The 20,372-nt window shown below is 39.9% G+C and overlaps 1 protein-coding gene across 8 annotated transcripts in view; it reads right to left on the reverse strand.

Annotated features, from left to right (window-relative positions):
- Positions 1-20,372, reverse strand: part of Bcas3 (BCAS3 microtubule associated cell migration factor) — a 471,233-nt gene that overhangs the window by 244,012 nt on the left and 206,849 nt on the right. For all 8 annotated transcript variants that reach the window (XM_060387076.1, XM_060387078.1, XM_060387080.1 and 5 more), the window contains 3 exons: positions 8,169-8,269; positions 5,273-5,469; positions 2,634-2,731 (listed from right to left, as the gene is read on the reverse strand). In XM_060387076.1, the coding sequence (XP_060243059.1) occupies positions 2,634-2,731; positions 5,273-5,469; positions 8,169-8,269 (396 nt within the window). The remainder of the gene's footprint in view (positions 1-2,633; positions 2,732-5,272; positions 5,470-8,168; positions 8,270-20,372) is intronic.

Genomic DNA, 20,372 nt, shown 5'->3' on the forward strand with positions numbered 1-20,372 from the left:
TTCTTCAAACAGAAAATTTTATTATAAATATCACACAAATATCCTCTAACCATGATTATACTTAACACTAGGACTAAAGCAAACATGCTCATTATCACTATTTCTGTTCAACAGTGTCATGGACATCTAAGCAAGTGTGACAAGGACAAATAAAAATAATGGGGAGAAATAACATCAACTTTGGAAGTAAAAACTACAGAAATTCTAATGGGATTTTTAGAAATTTAGATCTTTGGATACAAGTTAATGAAGACTGAAAAATAAAATATGCCAATACGTTAACAAATTTGATAAACAAATTTTATCAATGATATGTCAGTACAGTTCTGCATAGAAGTCATGCTCCAGAGTCCTGTCTCGGCCTTCCAAGTTGCTGTTACTATAGCATGCCTGGCTACATTCAATATCTTGAAGATGGCAGCTCTCTAAAACTTAAGGTAGAGACCCAGTGAAACATCAATCAAATGTCATCTGAGCCTCAAGCTGACGGTTGAATGTGTGAGCACGTATATAGTGGTGATTGTCAGTTTTTGTCAGAATCCCTTTGGGGTGATCCATAACCCTGAGAAGCTTCATTTATGTCCCTTACACCAGTCAGCATTTAAAATCATGACATAATTTCAAATCTTAAGGCTGATAAAATCCTTATAAAACTCTTTGATTCAATTTTATGTAGCCTGGGATGACACTGAACTCCCATCCCTCCAGCCTCAGCTAGAACTATGGACTACAGACACATGCCACCACAGCTGGCTAAAACCTTACGAATTAAAGCGAACGTTAGGAAGAGTGGCTGCACTCACGTCTGTGGTGGGAAGGACAGAGCCCCAACACCATCCTGAAAGCTGGAAGATTCTCTGTTGATCTGATGCTGACAACCTCAGCTTCAGCACAGGAGCTAAAATTACCTTTCCTAATTTATGGCATAAACTCTTTTTGTCCCATTTTGCACCAGGAACAAATACATAAAAGCCAGAATACTCTAGAACAGCATGAATTTGGTCATTTGCATAGTGTTCTTTCCTGACCACTAATGTCCTTTATTATATGATATGAGAAATTACTCATTAATACAATCACACCCATCTAATCAGAAATTGCCTTAAGAATTGGGGTCCTGTGGGGAGAACATGAGGTAGGGATCTCAGATGAAAAGCTCTAATTCTCAGAGGAAAGCTCTAAATGAAAGAAACACTGTATACATTACAAAAAAACAAAACAAGCACTTGCCAAGTCAGAGCACTGTGGCTGCATTTTATCCATGTACTCCTTTAGTGAGTTCACAGAACACTTACAAGCACCTCTTAAACGCTAAGCCATATCTCAAGCCCAAACTACAAGAATCCCAAATTAAGACGCTTGAGGTATATGTGTGAAATGATTCCAATTACATAAGGCTCTGGAAAGTGAAAGCTAACTATGTTGACTGTTTTATTTTGCTGACTGAGTCGGTATGGACGGAGGTTACCTGTATATTAGAGTCCAGACTGGCTGAGTGGGTCATGGGCAACTCCTTTGTTAGTGGAAATATTCTACTGTTAGTAGGATTCATTGGCTTGTATGATTGGCATATGTGCACTGTAGCTACACATAAATTATACTGTAATTTTGAAAGTGTCTTTAAAGGTGACCCATGCAAGTCAGATTTCAAAGCTTTCTAACCAAAGACCCTACATAAAAGTTAAGGTGTAGATCTGGATACAGACAGCTTGATAAGATCGAAAGTACAATCAATTGACCTCAGAAAACAGACCAAGCCTATGCATGAAGAGATGGAGGCAGGCAAGAGGTTTTAATGGTTTCTGTTCTCTTTCAAAGCTTACGACTGAATCAAAGCAGCCATTTGTGGGGACTTTGACACTGCCATAGTTTGAAATCTATTCTAATCCAACTGTTGGACTGCTGTGGAGTTCTTCATGAATTCACTTGCGAGAGTCGGAGTACACCCTCCTGTGAGACCTAAGCCTAACCCCGAGACCTCCCCAACATGCAGCAGCACTGTGCACAGCAACAGTCTCCCTTTCTTCGTGCATGTTACACAGAAGAAAGCACATTATCACAAACCCAAGCTTCGCTGAGAACGTCTATAACACAAACAAAGCAACCACTGCCAAAAAGTCACTAATGATTCATGTTCCAGAAATGTGGCACCTTCAAAGGATGATTAGAATGTTAGGAAATTAGGAACTGTACTGGAAATACCAGGGTTAAGCTGATGAATCTCTAGGCTTCATACTTTCTACAGTGAAACCATCTAAGATACAAAATTTGGACTGTCTCTGTTGCCACAGATCAGGCACTTTGATACTCCACGTTGAGTAAATTGAATCCATACATTGTATTTACACTCTCAGTCAAGGTTGCTGCTTGACATTTCAAGTGATCAAAGGCAAACAGTCATCAACCCCTTAGCCTTCAATAGCATGTTCATTACATTTAATCAAGGACCAGTTCAACCTCCCCTTCACAAACACTAAGAATGTCCGAATGCCCGGCAGCTTTCAGTAGCAAATGGAGGCACAGTGCAGTATAAAGACACAGAAAACCACAAACAACAAAACTGAAGAGAGAGGAAAATGAGTATCATCCTCTTTAATATATAAAAGCAGAGAAGTGCTCCACCAGCATCCTACCTGAGGCAGCATCAATCACTGTGGAAACTCCCCTTCGATCAGGCACTGGACGGGATGACCCTGGCATGCTGACTGGGTCAGATCGGACCGGCTGGATCCTGCAACACAATTTAATTTAGTTCACATATGTTACTGGCATGGAAACTGTCACTTCCTACAACAGACCTTAAATCAGGAATGCAGGAATGGCTCAATCCATTAAAGAACCATATATGCTAAAACCAGACACAAAAGGAGTCCCTAACTCCTCCACAAAACTAAAGCTGTAAAAGCATGACATTCTCGCCTTGCCAGACTCACTCTAACCTCTTCTAGTTAACTTGTGCTGTTTGGTGGATTCAGGGTGGAGTTGAAAAATTAAAACTGAAGTGAAAAAAATGAAGAGAATTGGAAAAGAAGCAAAACACTTAGAGTGAAAACGTTGGTTTTCCCAAAGCAAACATATGAACAGCTCTGACACTCTCCAATTTCATGAACAGCATCAGAGCTGAGTTCAGTAGAAGAAGACAGCGGTAATTCAGTAATGTGTGCATGAGTAAGTAGTGTGTGTGTGGTCTCTTTATATAGCCCTGTCTGTCATGGAACTCTATGTAGAACAGGATAGCCTCAAATTCATTGATATTTTCATGACTCTGCCCACCGAGTATTGGAATTAAAGATTTCTGAAACTACATTCAGCCGTAATTTTGAAGACATAAGACACTCTCATGCCATCAGTACTGACTGTTACTTTATTTACTAGGATAAGACAGAATAACAAGGCTGTGCCTGCTGCAGAGCCACCCAGGGGAGCTAGGAAGTATTTTCTGTAAGATTATCAATTAACATATAATAATCACGATGGACCTCAGCAAACTAGTTTATTACATACAATATCAAGGGGCTCAAGAAGGACAGTGTATAAATGCTGACTTTCCAGGTACTTTAGATCGAATACTCGTAACTGCAAGTGAAAAGTCTAAGCCGTAGGCAATGTAGATGAGCAATAAAGGCACTCTTGGTAATTCACAGTGGGATTTTATTGAAAATTAACAGTATGCATAGTGTTATTTTAGAGAGAACAAATTAAATGTAAAATCTGAGGTGTATTTGCAGATACAATTACTCAAGAACTGCTACTTAAAAAATAAAATTCAAAATGAGATGTCATCAGTAATAAAAGTGAGAACGTGACAAAGGGAGATGACAGAGCCAATGACAGAGTGCGTGTGTGGCAGTGGTCAGTAAGAACGCTCTGCACAGTAACATGGCTACCAGAGTGTGTGCAGGTTGGGATAGAATGTTCACACCGAGTCCAGACATGGTGATTTCTCATATGGCAAGACACTACGGCGCTCATCAGTTGGGCTTCTCTTGGGGGCGAGGCAGAATCTGAATCTGCTCAACTGTGCAGACTTTTAGAATTAGAGGTGACTGGGAAACCAATCTTTATAATAGCTTATGGGCAGTGTAATGAACAGAAAGGATGAATTGAGATTACGGAAAAAAAGTACTTCATAATTTTGAAGGAAAAGTAAGGTCAATGCCCCGCCACCAGCTAGGCCAAAAGGACTGAAAGCATACATGGTTTTCATGGTGAACATAAGGGAAGAGAGTCTCAAAGTCTCAGATATACTTGGGGATAGAAACTGCATAACTGAATGAACCCCCAACATACAGCAGGAGGCTGGTTGGTGCAGGAGAACATAAGTACAAAGCCATCCTGACTATACAGTGAATTCCAGGGCAACCTAGGCTACAAAATCAGATCCAGTCTCTAAACCAACCAACCAACCAAGAAACAAACAAAAACTTAAAAATTAACAAACAAAAGAAACCCTGGATGCTGGCTTCAGAAGCAGATCTGAGCAGTCTGTGAAAGGGAAAAAACAGGACTGGGGATAAGAGAAAGTTTCCTGTTCAGACAGTTAAGTGGTCAACACTTTGGAGATCATCACAAGAAAAGTCAGGAGGGCAAGTGGCATCATTGATGTCCTGGCCCCTCTAGGAACAGCCCCCAGCTCCAAACTGAGTGCCCGGCATGTGCATTAACTACTCCTCTTCTGATGGAGGTACAGATTGGACCCACAGGAGGAACCCACAGCATATCCCAGTCCTGGAAGTAAAACTGAGGTTCTATTACATTAAAACGAGCCCTTAGTATCTACTGGTATCTCTTTAAGAGACAAATTGAATGGTGTGCAAATGCTAGCCTCCAAAATTTGAAATAGTTAGCTTTATTATGATATAGTAGTTAATTATATCATAAAATAAATAGAAATGAATAGCATACTTTAAGACATATATGACTGAGACAACTAAGGAACAGAGAGTACACATTACAAATGAATTATAGTACTAACACCTAATTTTGCACAATGCATGATAAAGACACAGGCGAAGAACTGGACAGCAATGTCCACTTCAGAAAGGTACATTCACACACATGTACAAAAAGCCTAAACTGAGGTGGCTTTTTACAATGCTCTGTTTCAGAACTAAAACACTCGTTGCCTGTGGTCAGATCTTAGAGCAATGACAGGTAACATATGGAGTCAACAACAGGATACGGTCTTAAAAAGGAGAAATACGAATATTGCCTAGGGCACTCGTTTCAAAGGAAGGCTTGAATCCTGTCTGGCCTGGCTCCCCATTCCTACCTGAGACTGTTGAGATCTAGATCATCTGTGTCAAAATCCAAAAGTGGCTGTGGCGTGTCGCTCGGTCCATGAGACTGCAACACAGAAGAGCTAGATGATATGACTGTGGTCTGGCCTGAGGGATGGATGGTTTTGAACTGGAACTGTGGCCCCATCCACAGGCGTCTGTGGGGTCCAGTGTGTGTCACAATTTCAACCTGAGGAAGAGACGGAGTCAGAGTTTCAGTGTATTATTCCAGAAGACAATTTCACAGTCTCCACATCCCTTCTTTTAACACCCACTTTCCATCTGTACAGTATTACTTATATGTTTTCTGGGGTGTTTGGTATTGGATAACCATTTTGTGTCCCCATTCTTGGGAGACTGTTTCTCTTGTCAGCATTCCTAGGCTCCCTGTGGTGTTTCTTGGGGGGGTGTTGGGAGTGAGGCTTTGTGAGTACTCCCCCTTCCATATAAGCATGTCTACTGGTGTCATCTTTGTTTAGCTCATACTAAAATAGCCACGTTGGTGAGGCTTTATGGGTGTACCTTCTCTGACTTTTTAGGAGACATAATCTCAGAGCAAACTTCTGTGCCCCTGGCTCTTAGAATCTAAGATCCTAGGAAACTTCTATCCACTCTTTCTAATTCCTAACTATTCTCAACATTCATCATTATATCCACAGGTAAGGTAGTTCTCAACCCTCATCAAGGAGACTTCTCTTTGCAATAGATGGAAACTATCAGAGAAAACTGCAACCTAAATGCAGAGTTGGAGCTCAGTTTCACTGAATATACCTCTGACATATTTCAGCATCCAAGGCTAAGGGATGGTTATGAACTAGTTGTAGAGTTAAAAACATGGGCTGTCTACCTTGTGTAAGGAACATTAGGTCCTTATGGGCTGGCTGGCTTTGTAGAGTCAACAAAGTCAATATTTACCACAATGTGGGCATGCAATGAAAGCAACGAAGAGCAATTCTTTCAAGCTCCTGAAAAATGTGGAGGTGTTCTTGGCTCTCCTAAGCTAAGAGATGTTCTCAAATAGCTTCACCGAAAAAAAAGCTGGTTTTCTTCTTTAATACAGTATTATATCTATGTTGCAATCAAATTCTCTCACATCTAATTTTTAAATTTTTTTAATATCTACTTTTCTTTCTGTGTACATATCTGGACACATGTGTGCAGGTGCCTAGGAAGGGCAAAGGAAGCCCAGTTACAGGCAGCTGTGAGCCACCTGATGAGGGAGCTGAAGACTCAACTCCTCTGGAAGAAAGTCAGGACTCTTAACCACTGAGCTGTCCCTCCAGCCCTCACATCTATTTTTAAATAAAGGAGCTCTTGTGTTTTCTCTCATGTAACTGACACTGATCAAAATGTTTTCTCAACTGTCATAAACATTGACACAGGGCTTTACACACAGTAAAACAGCAATTCAGAGGTTTTATAAGCATCACGCTGTATGGAAGGAAAAGGAGCATTGCCAGGGTTAATAGTTTGAGAAAAAAGCAAATAGAAGACAGGGGGAACCTGAAAATGACTCTGCAAACAATCCTTTTCATAATAGCTTATGCAAATCTTCAGCAAATGCAACTATATGTCTCCCAGATGCTGTATTCACCTCTTTATGAAGTGGCTTCCCATAGGCCTTGAGTCCTTGTCCTGATTTTTTTTTTTATATTTAAATATGTTTCTCAGATTGTGATGATTAAGTCTAAAAAAAAAAACCACAACTGACAAGGTTCACAGAGTATGACTGCTTGTGCAAGTTCAAGAGGGCACAGGCAAATCCTGGTCTTGGAGCAATATTCACATACCCGCTAATGACAGGGAGAAACATGAAGATCAAGGACAGTGATTTCTGATTCTGAGAGTTGCATTCAGCAATGTAAATTAGGGCACAGATAAAAAAAAAAAAAAAAACTGTGTATATTTTAAGCTCAAAACCATCAGTGTCACAGAGCCGAGAGGTAAACAGATGCCTGTGCAATTTTACTGAGGCGATAGCCAGATGTTCCAGTATTCACGCTCCTGCTGTGTGTAGGACAAACATACTGTTTACACTTTCACACTGACAGCACACATTAGCCCTTCTTCTAAAGGGAAGGCTGGAGAGAAGGACAATGGTTTCTTTGCCAGCACTCCTGGACAATGGGTTTGTTTGATCTTGAGAGACCAGGAGGAAGGGCCTCAGTATTTGGGGAGCCTCAGTACTTGGTTAGAAAGCATCTTCGAGCACAGTGATGGAATAAATACACATCACGCAAATGGTTAGTTCCTCAACCTTCTAGAGCCAGGTTGGCTTTTCAGGCTATCCTCCCTGAGAGCACCGCAAAGGGTCCCACTTCTCCGAGGCACCTGTCCGATAAAAGCTGCCACACTGGTAATGTGAGACAGGTCATTAACCTCCGCAAATGATGTCAGACTGGAGGCAGACACAACAGTATCTGTAATGAAGTCACTGGAATCGCGCCACTGTGAAATCTGCCCAAGTCTCTTTTATTTCAAAGTGCTTCACTTGAAGACACAGTCACCCTGTGAAGTGAGGAGTGGCTGGCGGAAGCTGTTTCTGGAATGCTTCTGAGGACACTAATAGCAGTGAGGCCTGGGTCAAAATAAGAAAGGAATCCCAGCAGGAACTATGCAGAAAACAATGCTGAACAACCCTTATGAAAGCGTTTGGACAGTTTGTATGCTAAGCATCAAAGAAAACATTTACATCAGCTAGAAAAATGTCAGTGAAATACATGTATGTAAAATGTATGTGTGGATATCTACAGCAGTATTTCTAAAACATTCTTTGTAATTGTTGGCGGCTCACAAAGTTACCAATTCTCTCCATTTTCCTGCCAGGAAAGAATAAACATAGGCTCTGCTCTCCCTTACAGCAGGAATCATGATCTATCAGAGTTTTACCTGGGAAAGCCATTCTTCATCTTCCTGTCCACTGTGGTCAGACGCTAAACTGTCATAGGACCCGTGTCGAGTAATGGGGCCGGGACTTCCAGGAGGAAGTGCTACAGGAATGAGAGGGAAAAAAAAAAAAAAAAGGATTAAACCTTTCCAAACTGTGCATTGGAGAAAGAGATAAGAGCATACTCTGCTCAAATAGATGCTATAACATGCAAATAACACAGGCAATTCAGAGAACTACTGATCAAGCATGAGTTGGGAAATATCTTCAAGTAACAGTAAACTCTGTACAGGCATGTTGGTGAATGCAGCTCCCAGCAACTCAGCTGGAGGGGACCTTGTAAGGTCAGCCTGGGCTACAGGAAGAGGCTTCATTAAAAAACAAACAAACAAACAAACAAAGAACAAAAAACCTAACCAAGCAAACAAAAAATAAAAAAACAGCAGTAGAAATTTAATGGAGAGCTCACTAAGAAAGGAATAACTGGCTCTGTCGGAACACCCTCGGAACACCCTCAGGTCACTGAGCAGGTGACACACCTACTTTCCAGAGGGCAACCTGTGATGGATTCCAAGAACCCAGGCCCAGTTCATTATTTTTATCTCCAGTGAAGGCATAAAAATGCATGACATTTGAAAACACTTTCAATCAAAGAAAAAACTCATTTATTCAAATATTTTCTTTCTCAGATATTTCAAGTAATTTCCATAATTCTTCAGTACTATGATATAGTTAAAATTAGTCTGTATTCTTCTACAAAGAGAACCTTTAGTTAGTGAAAGCAATAAAAGTTTTTTTTTTCTTTTATTGTTGTGTGATTGTTGGAAACAGGGTTTTATGCAGCTTAGGCTGGCCTCAAAGTCACTTTGAGGATAAGGTTAACGTAGAACATTTTTGAGACAGGGTCTCACTATGTACCCTTGGCTAGCTTGGAACTCACAGAGATCCTCCTGTCAATGCCTCCTGAGGGCTACAAGGTATTCACTGTCATGTCCAAAATTGACTTTAAACTTATCCTGACTCCATCCTGCAAGGATGACAGCATCTGCACTCATGCTAGGAATCCACTCAGGGTTTCGAGATGCTGGGCAAGCACCCCATCAACCAAAACAAAAAAAGGTTTCTAACGTTCACTGAGTTCCTACAATTACTAAACGTTATCCTCTACAAACTCAGTGTTTTCTTTAAAGGTACAGTCATTCCTGGTGTGTATGCATCTCTCTTCATGCCTACTTTTGAAAAGACTTCATTTCTTAAAAGCAGTTTTAGGGTTACAATAGAACTGGACTGAACGCACAACTGCCTAGAGACACCAAGCAATGGCATTAACCAGGAACAAAACAGAAGAAAACACATGGGTGAAGAGGAGAGCAGGAGAGGAACGATAAAAGGCCACAGATAAAACGGGAAACAATCTTGTTTCCCCTACCACAGATATTTGTTTCTACATTGACACTAAAAATCTCCTTAGGCTAGACTGCTAAAAAAGAAAAGTTGGGAACTTTAAATATTCTGAATACAGATTCTATGAAATTTTTATTATATACTTCCATGAACAGTAGGGCAATGCCAATTGTATTTGATGATGCCAAAATATAGTTTGGAGAAAAGAATGATCACGGAGAAATATACAGAGAGAAAGAGAGAGAGGAAAAATGACCTGAGGCATGATTTTAAAAGACAAATGCTCACCAAAAAATGTATCTGAACTTGTTTCAAGAAAAGAAATGAGCTCTAATTTCATGGGTATAGACAAACATTGACAGATATAGCGTCAAAATGTTACAGTTGCAATAATACAAACCATTAACTACAAGGTCTTTGAAATCATGGTTCTCTAGCACAGGTGTGTTGATGTTTAGCACAAAACCCAAATGACCACAGAGCCATGCAACTACATCTTTATGATGACAAATAAAAGGGCAACATGACAATTTTCCATTATTATTCCAACATCCTTTTGTAACTAATATTTTCAAGACGTAGCTGTTCCCAAATCATTCATCACTTTCGTCTAATGTTAAATTTTTGCCACCGAACAAAACCAAAAGGAATTTCAATGCCTTGTCCTCCCTTAAATTGGTCAAAAAAGGTGAATATGGAAATCTGATGCCTACAATCTCATGCCTATAATCTCAGTGCATGGAAGGCAGAGGCAAAAGGATTTCTTGTTCAATGACAATCTAGGACTAAAATACTATTCCAATAAAAATTAGAACATGCCATAAAAACAAAGCCAGGTGTTATGGTATACACCTTTAATCTCAGCACTCAGGAAGGCAGAGGCAGGTGTATCACTGTGAGCCTGGTCTACAAAGCCAAAGCTACACAAAAAAACCCTGTCTTAAAAAAACAAAAAAAATCATAACAAAAGGGAGACATAAATAAATAACTAGGTGCTACATGCTGTGTGGAGCAGATGAGAGTGGAAAAGTTATCAATGAAGTATCGTGAAGTTATGCAGATATCCAAGGGCAAACAATAACCAAAGCAAAATGGAGTAAATTAAGTGCAATGACTTTGGTAGTAGGTCAAGAGATGGAATGATAACAAAGCTTTAAGCAGGAGAGTGATAAACCACCTTTTTATTATTAAATACAACCTAAAATGGGTTCTTAAAGAAACTGTGTGGCATACTACATGCCTTGGACCAAAAGCAGTAGGACTTAAAATAAGGCTGAAGCTTCGTGTTCTGGAGTAAGTGAGGGCAACAGATGGTTTGACACTTACTAGGACTACATGAAAAGGTAGACATGATGGTGGCAAGGATGACTAGGGCAAGAATGGAGTGGGACTATAGCTGGAACAAAGCTGGTCTTGAGTTGGCAGTTTATTGGTCTACTAAGCTATTGTTATCTGGTTGTGGGCATGCTTGGAATTTCCCACGGGGTGGAGGCGAGGAGGATGAGGAAGTGGGGTGGAGCAGGAGCCTCCCTGTCCTCATCTGCTTTACAAAGGAAGTAGTAAATATTCCAAATATATAACTCAGAAATTAATTCTCTGTATATGTGAAATACTGACAATAAACAAGTCTCCTTTAAACTGCTAGAAGGAAAACAAAAGGAAATTTGAATCATGAACGCCTACACAGAAATTTTAGGAAGGCCTTTTGCTCACTGGTTTTCTAATTCAGATGCTCTGGTAGTACCAGAATATAGAAACACTGAAATAAAGTGCAGAAGAAATATCTTCCATATTAAATGAATATATGGGCTAGAGAAATGGCTCAGAGGTTAAGCACACTGCCTGGTCTTCCAGAGGACCAGGGTTCAATTCCCAGCACCCACATGGCAGCTCACAACTGTCTGTAACCCATTTCCAGGGGCTCTAACACCCTATGAGATATGAGAGACATACATGCAGGCAAAACATCAATGTGCATAAAAATCATTAAATTATTAAATATTATTAAATATTAAAATTATTAAAAATAATTGAATATCCTTTGTTCTTTCCTCTGCTTATTGACATTTTAAACTTTCTCTGATCCTAGTAGGGAAGGAGTTCTACATTTACTGCCTTGGAGGGAGTGACATACCACAGAGAAAATAACTGCAAACTTTGAATTTAATAGGTCTACAAACTTTCTAACCACTCCTTGGGATTAGAAATGAAACCAAGTCCATCCTTAGTGTCAGAAAAGAAATGTGGTTCAGAGATGACAGAATCTCAACTACTCTGTTAAAAAATGCCCAGGAAAGAAAGGGAAGCATCTGGCCTAACCATGTGAAATGCTCCCTTAGGCGGACAGAGAGTTTCCTACATGGGCAACAGTAACAGGTGCCAAGGACCACAGCACAGAAGAGAACGCCTGCTGGGTGGCCAGTATCCATCAGTGACCAATAAACCCACTGAAAACTGGGCCATGTGAGTGGTAGCAAAGAGGATAAAATGTCCCCCAAATCTTATGTTACAACTTTTAACACAAGATTTAGATGCACCATTAGAAAGGATTTCAATAATTCTTTTTTTTTTTCACATTTCTAATAATGTGGCATAAAAAGAACTATTTTAATTTTAAATGAGTATTTTCTTTTACTTTTTATATGTGTATGTACTTGAGTGTATGTATGTGACCCTCATACATGCAGGAGTAGAAGAGGATTATAGATCCCTTGAGACTAGGGCTATGGAAAATATGAGATGCCATGTGGCATCTGCAAGGGCAATAAGCATTCTTAACCACCAAGACACCTCTAAAGCCCAAAAAATGAGAACAGCTATCTTGCAAAACCAAGTTGGAAGCATCAAGATACAGGCCAGCTACCTGACGAATCATTAACTCTTTTACATTTATCAGCCTTTTCATCTTTTTAGATTTATTTACTTCACGTGTATGAAGGCTTTGCCTGCACATATGTATGTGTACCCCGTGGGCTTAGTGCCCACAGAGGTCAAAAGAGAGTCAGATCCCCTAGAATTACAGTCACAATGATGAGCCACCACGAAATGCTGGGATCTCTACAAGAGGTACAAGTGCTCTTCTTAATCCTAAGTCAAGAACAAGGAACTTCAAGCTCACCGTTTTCACCCCTACTTTTTCTACAGGGATTAACAGTGCACCTTATCAAGATGAATGCAAAAGAAATGCTGACAATTTTCTTTATAATACCAGTTTAAAAATATTGTCTCCACACACAGACACTCGATAAGCAGCGATCACCAGGCAGGAACAGGATGAACAGATCCTTATATGGTTACTGTGAACCAGACTGTTTACAGCATGTGTTCTCAGGGAATCAGACATGTATAGAGCAATAAACAACATTAAGAAAAAAGGCACCTCGTGTATTTTGCTGTCAGACAGTGATATATAACTGTACATATATATGTTTGTATGTATACATTTATATTTCACATGGCAAATTTAAAACAAATTTTGCTCAAATGCTGATCTCTGCAAAATAGTCCTTAATTTAATTCTCAGCCCAAACCACTTCCACATTGTTAAGATAAAGTAAGAGACATTAAGAACAGGAAAATAAAATTATTTAATAACCAGGCCCCTAATTCCAAAACCCACATAAAAATTTCAGGAATATGTTCTGAATTCTGTAATGCTTGGAAGTATCTTGGTTTTGACTTTTGAGGTATCTTCTCTAGCAGACTATGAAGACCAGTGAGCACAGAAGTTTAATTATCTAAAGAAGATGAAAACATGCTTACACCTACTTCCCAAGTGAGGACGTGTGAGCTTGAACCAGGTTCTAAAAGCGACTCATTACTATTAAACTATTAAATTAAAACTATTCCTGCCACACATACCCCAAAAAGATAATAATCCTTCCATATCATAGAATCAAATGTTTTCTTAACACCCCCCCCCCGAAACAGCTAAATCCCAATAACTTAACTTCTTTATCAATAAACCTATTTGGTACCATGTAAGGTGCAGGCGAATTTTATCATCACTGTAACATATGTTCTTTATATGAGAGCGAGAGGTGGACTGATGTGTTAGGTATGATTTTGCAACTATTCAGGAGAAAATCAAGGGGACACAGGCACTAGATAGAATGAAAAAAAAATGGATGGTTGTATTTGGCACTACTACAAATAAATGTATAGAAAAGTAAAGACCAAGAACACATGGGTTCCCAGCCCCTTGTCTGAAAATAAGACAAAGCATAATAGTCAATGCCATGAGTAGCTCTTGGTTGTGAAACCAGTGAAAGGAAACTGGTATTTGCTGGTAGTTTTGGTGGTGACAATAGGAAAACATCTCAACTGTGGTTCCAGAACCTTCAAAAAACATAGCTGGCCTACGACATTGATGACAGATGGCAAAGTCCAGCTTCCCAATGTCCGCAGGTTTTGAAAGGCCTTTCCATGTCCAGTCATGGAGGGGTGCTCATCAAGCACAACCAAGAGCTGGCCTGCAGGCCTCACTCTCCCACGGCTTTAAAGCAATGCTCAAAAACGAAATGAAGTGCAAATCCAAGTCGGAAAACAGTGAGAAATTCGAAATGCCCACTCTATCTGTAGCGGCAGCACTGGCAAGGCCAGGCTGGCAGCTGACCACGGAAGGAAGACCTCCCAGATTAGGGCTCAGGGTGCTCATTTTCCATAACCTATCAAGTCCCCATGCCACAGAAAATGATGAAAAGCCCTCCCATGCTGAAGTCTAAAGTGAGGACTGAAGAAGACAATAATTCTAGTCCTTAGGGTTATTTCAGGGAACAATGTGTCTTTTTCTAGTTACAGAGAACTTTGTGAATTCAATGACATCATGCTGCCCTGAATGAAACAGCTCCCGCTTAGGGTTCACCCAAAGGCCAAAGGTGACAAACTCCCATTCAAGGACAAACTTTCACAAATATTTGGTTCTTATTAAAAGCAGCATTTATGTAGCGAGTATACAATATAACAACTCTCTAAAGGAATATCTTTCTGAGGAGAAAGTCCGGAGACCCTAGAGAGAACTGGTAGACAAATGTATATTCTTACAGTAGAAATGAAAATCTGCCTTTAAAAACAGTCTCCAGAACAAGAAAACAATGGCCAATGAACAAAGCAGTTTCCAATGAGCCAACCATCCAAGGAGAAAAAAACACGCACCCACCAATCTGTCAAAAGCACTCATCAGGCATCCATACATTTTGTACCTATGAAGGTGACAAAAATTTGTCAGTTTTCAATGAGTATCAAAGGAAATGGTTAGTGGGGAAATGCACTGTTACAGACACCTTAAGTGTGGCTGCAGGAGCTAACTGTGGAGCTCAGTGCTCAATAGCAGGCATGCTTTACAACAGCCCAGCGAAAGCAGTGTGACAATACATACAGGAACAAGCTTCTCCCGCCTTTATATTAAATGGATCAATGATCTTCCCTGCACCCTGGCCCTGGGGTACCATAGATGTTCACTAATTAATTATTAAAGTTTTCTAACATTCAGTCATTGCGCATCTCTGGTTTCACTTTCCTTTTCTCCCACATTCCCAGAAGAACAGTCACCAGCAATATATAATTAGAAAAATGACATATCCTTATTGTCTATGAGAGAATACATTTCCCTGAATAGCCTTCAACTCCGGGTACATCTTATCCCTCTCTCCCCACAGTTTCCTTTTCCAGATTCCTAAAGCTTCATTCCACCGCATGACTAAAGGACCTTTCATTTGTTATTCTTGCTGCTCTAGAGGTCATTTTGCATTGTGTGTCTGGCAAGTGATATCTACAGGCAGCCTGGCAGGGCTCACAATTTCGTTTTACTACTCAGCATGACTGCAAGGATCTCATAAAGTGAAGAAAACAATAGAGCCTAATGGACCGGTGTTCTTGTGCAGACAAGCAACTCTGCTGGGCAACTTTTCCAAACCATCACAATGTGCCCCCTGGAACTGAAAAAACAGACTACGGCAATGTCTTTGAGACTCAGAACTAAGATCAAGGTAGAGATTCCAAACTGACAGGATGTTCACAATCCCAACCTACTGGGTATGTCTGCCATGTACTCAACAGCAAACTTCAACACATGCAAGACAGCTAGAAAGTAAGTCCACCCTTACAACAGAAACTGTAAATCCTACCTAGAGCATGTGAACTAACAGTATCCCACTACAGTTATGCAATCCACACAGCAACGCAAGGCTGAGTTCTCATGCTCACATTCAGAGCAACATAAAATCAGTGATACATCATTTACCTCCTGGAGAGTGGTGAGGATGGTTAGGGGGCAGGGAAGACTTTTACATTAAACATACTTTGATACATTTGAGTTCATCTGGACCATGTATCTATATAAAAACCAGTATTTAATACACAGCTATGGACTAAGAACTACAATGACTAGGGTCGGTTGAGCAAATCCAGGAAAGAACCAAATGCAGAGTGAGGGATTACTGAGGCTGGGTAGGAAACCAAGTGTCTCACCCATCATAACAGGTGAAATAGGTTTTTCTCAGTACTTATTAATAAATAACTCACTGTGCAAATGTCTGGCAGTGAAGAGTTTCCATTGAGAGGAATGGTTACCTACTGGAGGTAAAAGCACCCAGGTCTAAATTCTATGAAGAGCTACACTTGGCCTGGTGTCACTGACATGGAATCTCAACTAGATGGGAGACTGAGGCAGGAGAATTGTAAGTCCAAAGTCATTATGATCTACAGAGTGAGTGGCATAGGTAAAATGATGAAACTTTCAATTTTATTAAAAGTTAAAAAAAAAAAAAAAGGTGGGGAAGGCAAGTTGATGGTGGGTGAAGGAGCTTACTGCCAACACTGACAGTGTAAGTCCCATCCCAGAGACTCATGGTGGAGAGAAAGAAAAACTATCAAGTCCTCCTCTGACTTCCAGGAGCTTTCCTGCTGAGCCACATCCCTATGCCCCTTTTCAGCACTACTCATCTCTCAATCTCCTCCCCACTACCCACGGTGGTGCTTTGCATGTTCAGTAAGGCTTTGGCTTAGCATTTGCAAAGATCTGAATTCAACAGGAGAGAAGTGGACAGATGCAAAGGGAGGAGGAAGAGGTTGGTAGGTTGATAGGTTGGCAGGTAGGTAGGTAGGGAGAGAGAGAGACTGATCTGTGAGTAGTTATCCTTTAACAGTGACGATAGACTCAAAACCAATTAGTTTAACTTGCATTTTAGATGCACTTCTTTCAGCAAGAATCAAATCTTCATTCTACAAAGACTATAAATTTGCTGTACATTATAAAAGAATATCATAGGAAAGGGGTATACTTTGAATTGATTTAACAGTAAAGAACCACACTCATTTGGCTCTTTAATAATCAGACATCATAATTATTATTTAAAATTATTATTTAAAATTTTGCTACAACAAACAAACAACTCTGTGGTGATGGAGCCCTTACCTGGACACTCAGTAGCCTGACCCTGATCACCAGCACAACAAAAGATACCTATAAAACCAAACAAAATCAAACCAGAGCAGGGGGACAACTAGTTTACAAATTTGTATGGGAAGCATTTCTAAAAGCAAAAATCATTTTGCACACAGTTAATGTAGCTTCTTCCTTGCTTTACTTGTTTATTGCCTAATACTATTCTAGGAAAGTATAGATCATTATACAACAGGAAGAACTAAATAGACATTTTCTCTTGCCTAAGCAAAAGAGAAAAAGTGATCTTGGCATGAAGAGAGAAAAGCTTTTAGACCCTGGAAGACAACAACATTTTTAACCCATATGTAGAACGTACTTCAGAATTCTCCTAATCATTAAGGATCACAATGTGTTCCTTTAAGTCTAAGCAGATCACAAGAGGTGGGAAATAGAAAAGATAATCCTGAGTGAAGTATCCCAGAAGCATAAAGACACACATGGTATGTACTCACTTATAACTGGATATTAAACATACAATATAGGATAAACACTAAAATCTAAGAAGCTAAACAAGAAGGAAGACCCTGGGTAAGATGCTCAATCTTCATTCAGAAAGGCAAATAAATGGGATAGATATAGGAACAAGGTGAAAATAAGGAACAAGACAAACCACAGAGGGCCTCTGAAAGTCTCTACCCAGCAGGGTATTAAAGCAGATGCTGAGACCCACAGCCTAACTTTGGGTAGAGTGCAGGGAATCTTATGAAAGAAGGGAGAGATAGAAAGATTCCGAAGGGTCTGGAGCTTTACAAGAAGACCAACAGAAGACCAACAGACCAAAAGACCTAGGGGTCTTTCCTGAGTCTGATACTCCAACCAACGACCATTCACGGAGATAACCTGGATTCCCTGCACAGAGGTACCTGTAGCAGCTCAGTCTCCAAATGGGCTCCCTAATAAGGGGAGCAGGGGCTGTCTCAGACATGAACTCAGTAGCTGGCTCTTTGATCACCTCCCCCTGAGGAGGGAGCAGGCTGACCAGAGCATAGAGAAAGATTATGAAAAATAGTCCTGATGAGACCTGATAGGGAAGGGTCAGATGGAAGAAGAGGAGGTCCTCCACTATCAGTGGACTGGAGAAGGGGCATGGGAGAAGATGAGGTAGGGAGGAAGGATGAGATTGAGAGGGGATGAGAGTGGGGCTACAACTGGGATACAAAAAGAATAAAAAGTAATTAATAAAAAAGTATATATATAATATAAAAACAAAAGCAAGAGGATTGGGCTAACTAACAATCACCTAAGGACTCTCTCCAAAACTAAGAGAACATTCTCACAGGTTGGTCTTCTGTCACATAATGCCAGCCACCTCTCCAAACCTGTGTTGACCTCATCTGTAGTTTTAAAGTTTATTAACAGAAGAAGCATAGTGAAATATTCACAGAAAAAGGCACTGAAAAACACTTTCCTCTTACACTGTATAATTCTTTTTCAGGAAACAGAAATGCACAAATCTTTTCAGGAAACAGAAACAAGGACAGGTAATGGGTAGATTCACAAAACAATCTGTATTTTGTGCCTATCTGACCATTTCTATAATTAATTTTCCTATATTTATATAATGCTGAGGGCTGAACACATGCATTTGTGGAAACCAGAAACTGAGATGTATCCCCATTCCTGACATTTAAAAAGAACATGATCAATCACTTCTCTGGTGAAGATTGACCATTGTCTTGACGATTTTCTTGGTTACAGAAGGGCTAGATTATTCAGGGAGCCACAGCTGAAGTAAATCAGAACAATGCCTTCCTAAAACATTTCTTTTTGTGCAGTCCTCACTGCTGCCTGTGCCTGCTGTCTGACATTTGGTTTCTTTCCTCTAACAACCTTCATTCTCTTTCCTCCTCTATCCCACTTTTACTGTTCTTAATTTCATGTTTTCTGTTTTTCCTCCATTTGTTTTTTCCTTCACCACACTTTAATTTTCTCTGAAAAATAAGTTATTACAATAATATGAATTTTTCCATTGTTAACTTCAACCCTCCTTCATTCAATGAAATAGTGATTTCCACAAATAATCTCAGAAATGTTCTTCTGACACTCATTTTAGGAGAAAATTTCCATGTTTTGAGGTAAATATCAATAGAACAGTCTAGAAATTTGTCTTTCAAACAACAAAACTCCTTTCAAATTATTAAGGACCAAAAAGAAAAACTTAATTTGCATTTTAGATATGACAAATAAAATTATTTTTGTTTAATTCTTTGTACAGATAGACACTTGCCAAGTGGTCTATTCAGATCTGAAAAGATGAGATCAGACACAGATGTGTTTTTTACACGGCTGCTGCTTTACCACAGAACACTGTTGGCTGCGACAAAGTCCAGGGAACCTTCAGAGCCAAGGGCATCAACAGAAAGCAGGGATACACATTTATAATAGCTACCACGGCACCTTTTGTCCTTTGCAAGCTATGAGATGAAGTGTTTTAAATGAGCAGTCTCGTTTAAACTGACAAACCAAAACAGAGGGGTTATGAACTTCTGTTTTAAAAAGAAGGCAGAAATACGGCAATTTTTAATTATTAATATTACTGTTATTATTACTTGGGCATGGTACCCATGTTTTCAGTTCTGTTAAGAAAGTGCTTGTCTACTGCTGACATATATACACTGACATACATATTCTGTTTTCATCTGAAAAAGAAGGGACTAACACTAGTATTCCTAGAAATAAAGAAAAGTATGAAAATTGTTTGAAATTCATAGCAGTCACCTTTGAGTCCACTGTTTTACAATAAGAAATCATTAGTAAAATAACAGACTTCTGTTAGAACATGAACGGAGGCTGATGGGGCTTCTCCCACTGCCTAGGATGCTATGTCCTTCTCTTTTTACTAAGCTTGCTTCTGAACTGCTCAAAGGTTTATTTACTTTACTTCACGACTATGGCGTTCTGCCTGAATATGCGCCGTGAGTGTGTGCAGATGGTCGTGAGCTGCCACGTGAGCTGCCAGGAACTGAACCCAGGTCCTTGACAACAACAGCAAATGCTCTTAACTGCTGAGCCTGCACTCCAGCCTCCCGGGTTTCAAATTTTTCTGAGTTTCAGAACAAGTTACAAGAATCTTGGGCAGAGGACATCCAAATTCTTAGGGTTGTTGTTAAGGAGTTTTCATTGCATAATTATAAAATGAGGCACAGAGAGCCTCCAACTCAGTGTAACTACTTAAGCAAAACAGAAGCACCTCTTTCCAAACTTCCCATTCCCCAACTGAAGGCCCTCCCCTCTGTGCAAAGGTAAGCAAAAATAGACACAAATTTAAAGTGAGCACAACTAAGAATAGAGCCCAAGAGCTGAGCTACATGGTTCTCTTTGCATTTCCTGGAGTAACAGGGGAAAAAAAACTTACTAT

This window comes from Meriones unguiculatus, chromosome 7 (genome assembly GCF_030254825.1).
Source record: "Meriones unguiculatus strain TT.TT164.6M chromosome 7, Bangor_MerUng_6.1, whole genome shotgun sequence".
Classification (NCBI taxonomy): Eukaryota; Metazoa; Chordata; class Mammalia; order Rodentia; family Muridae; genus Meriones; species Meriones unguiculatus.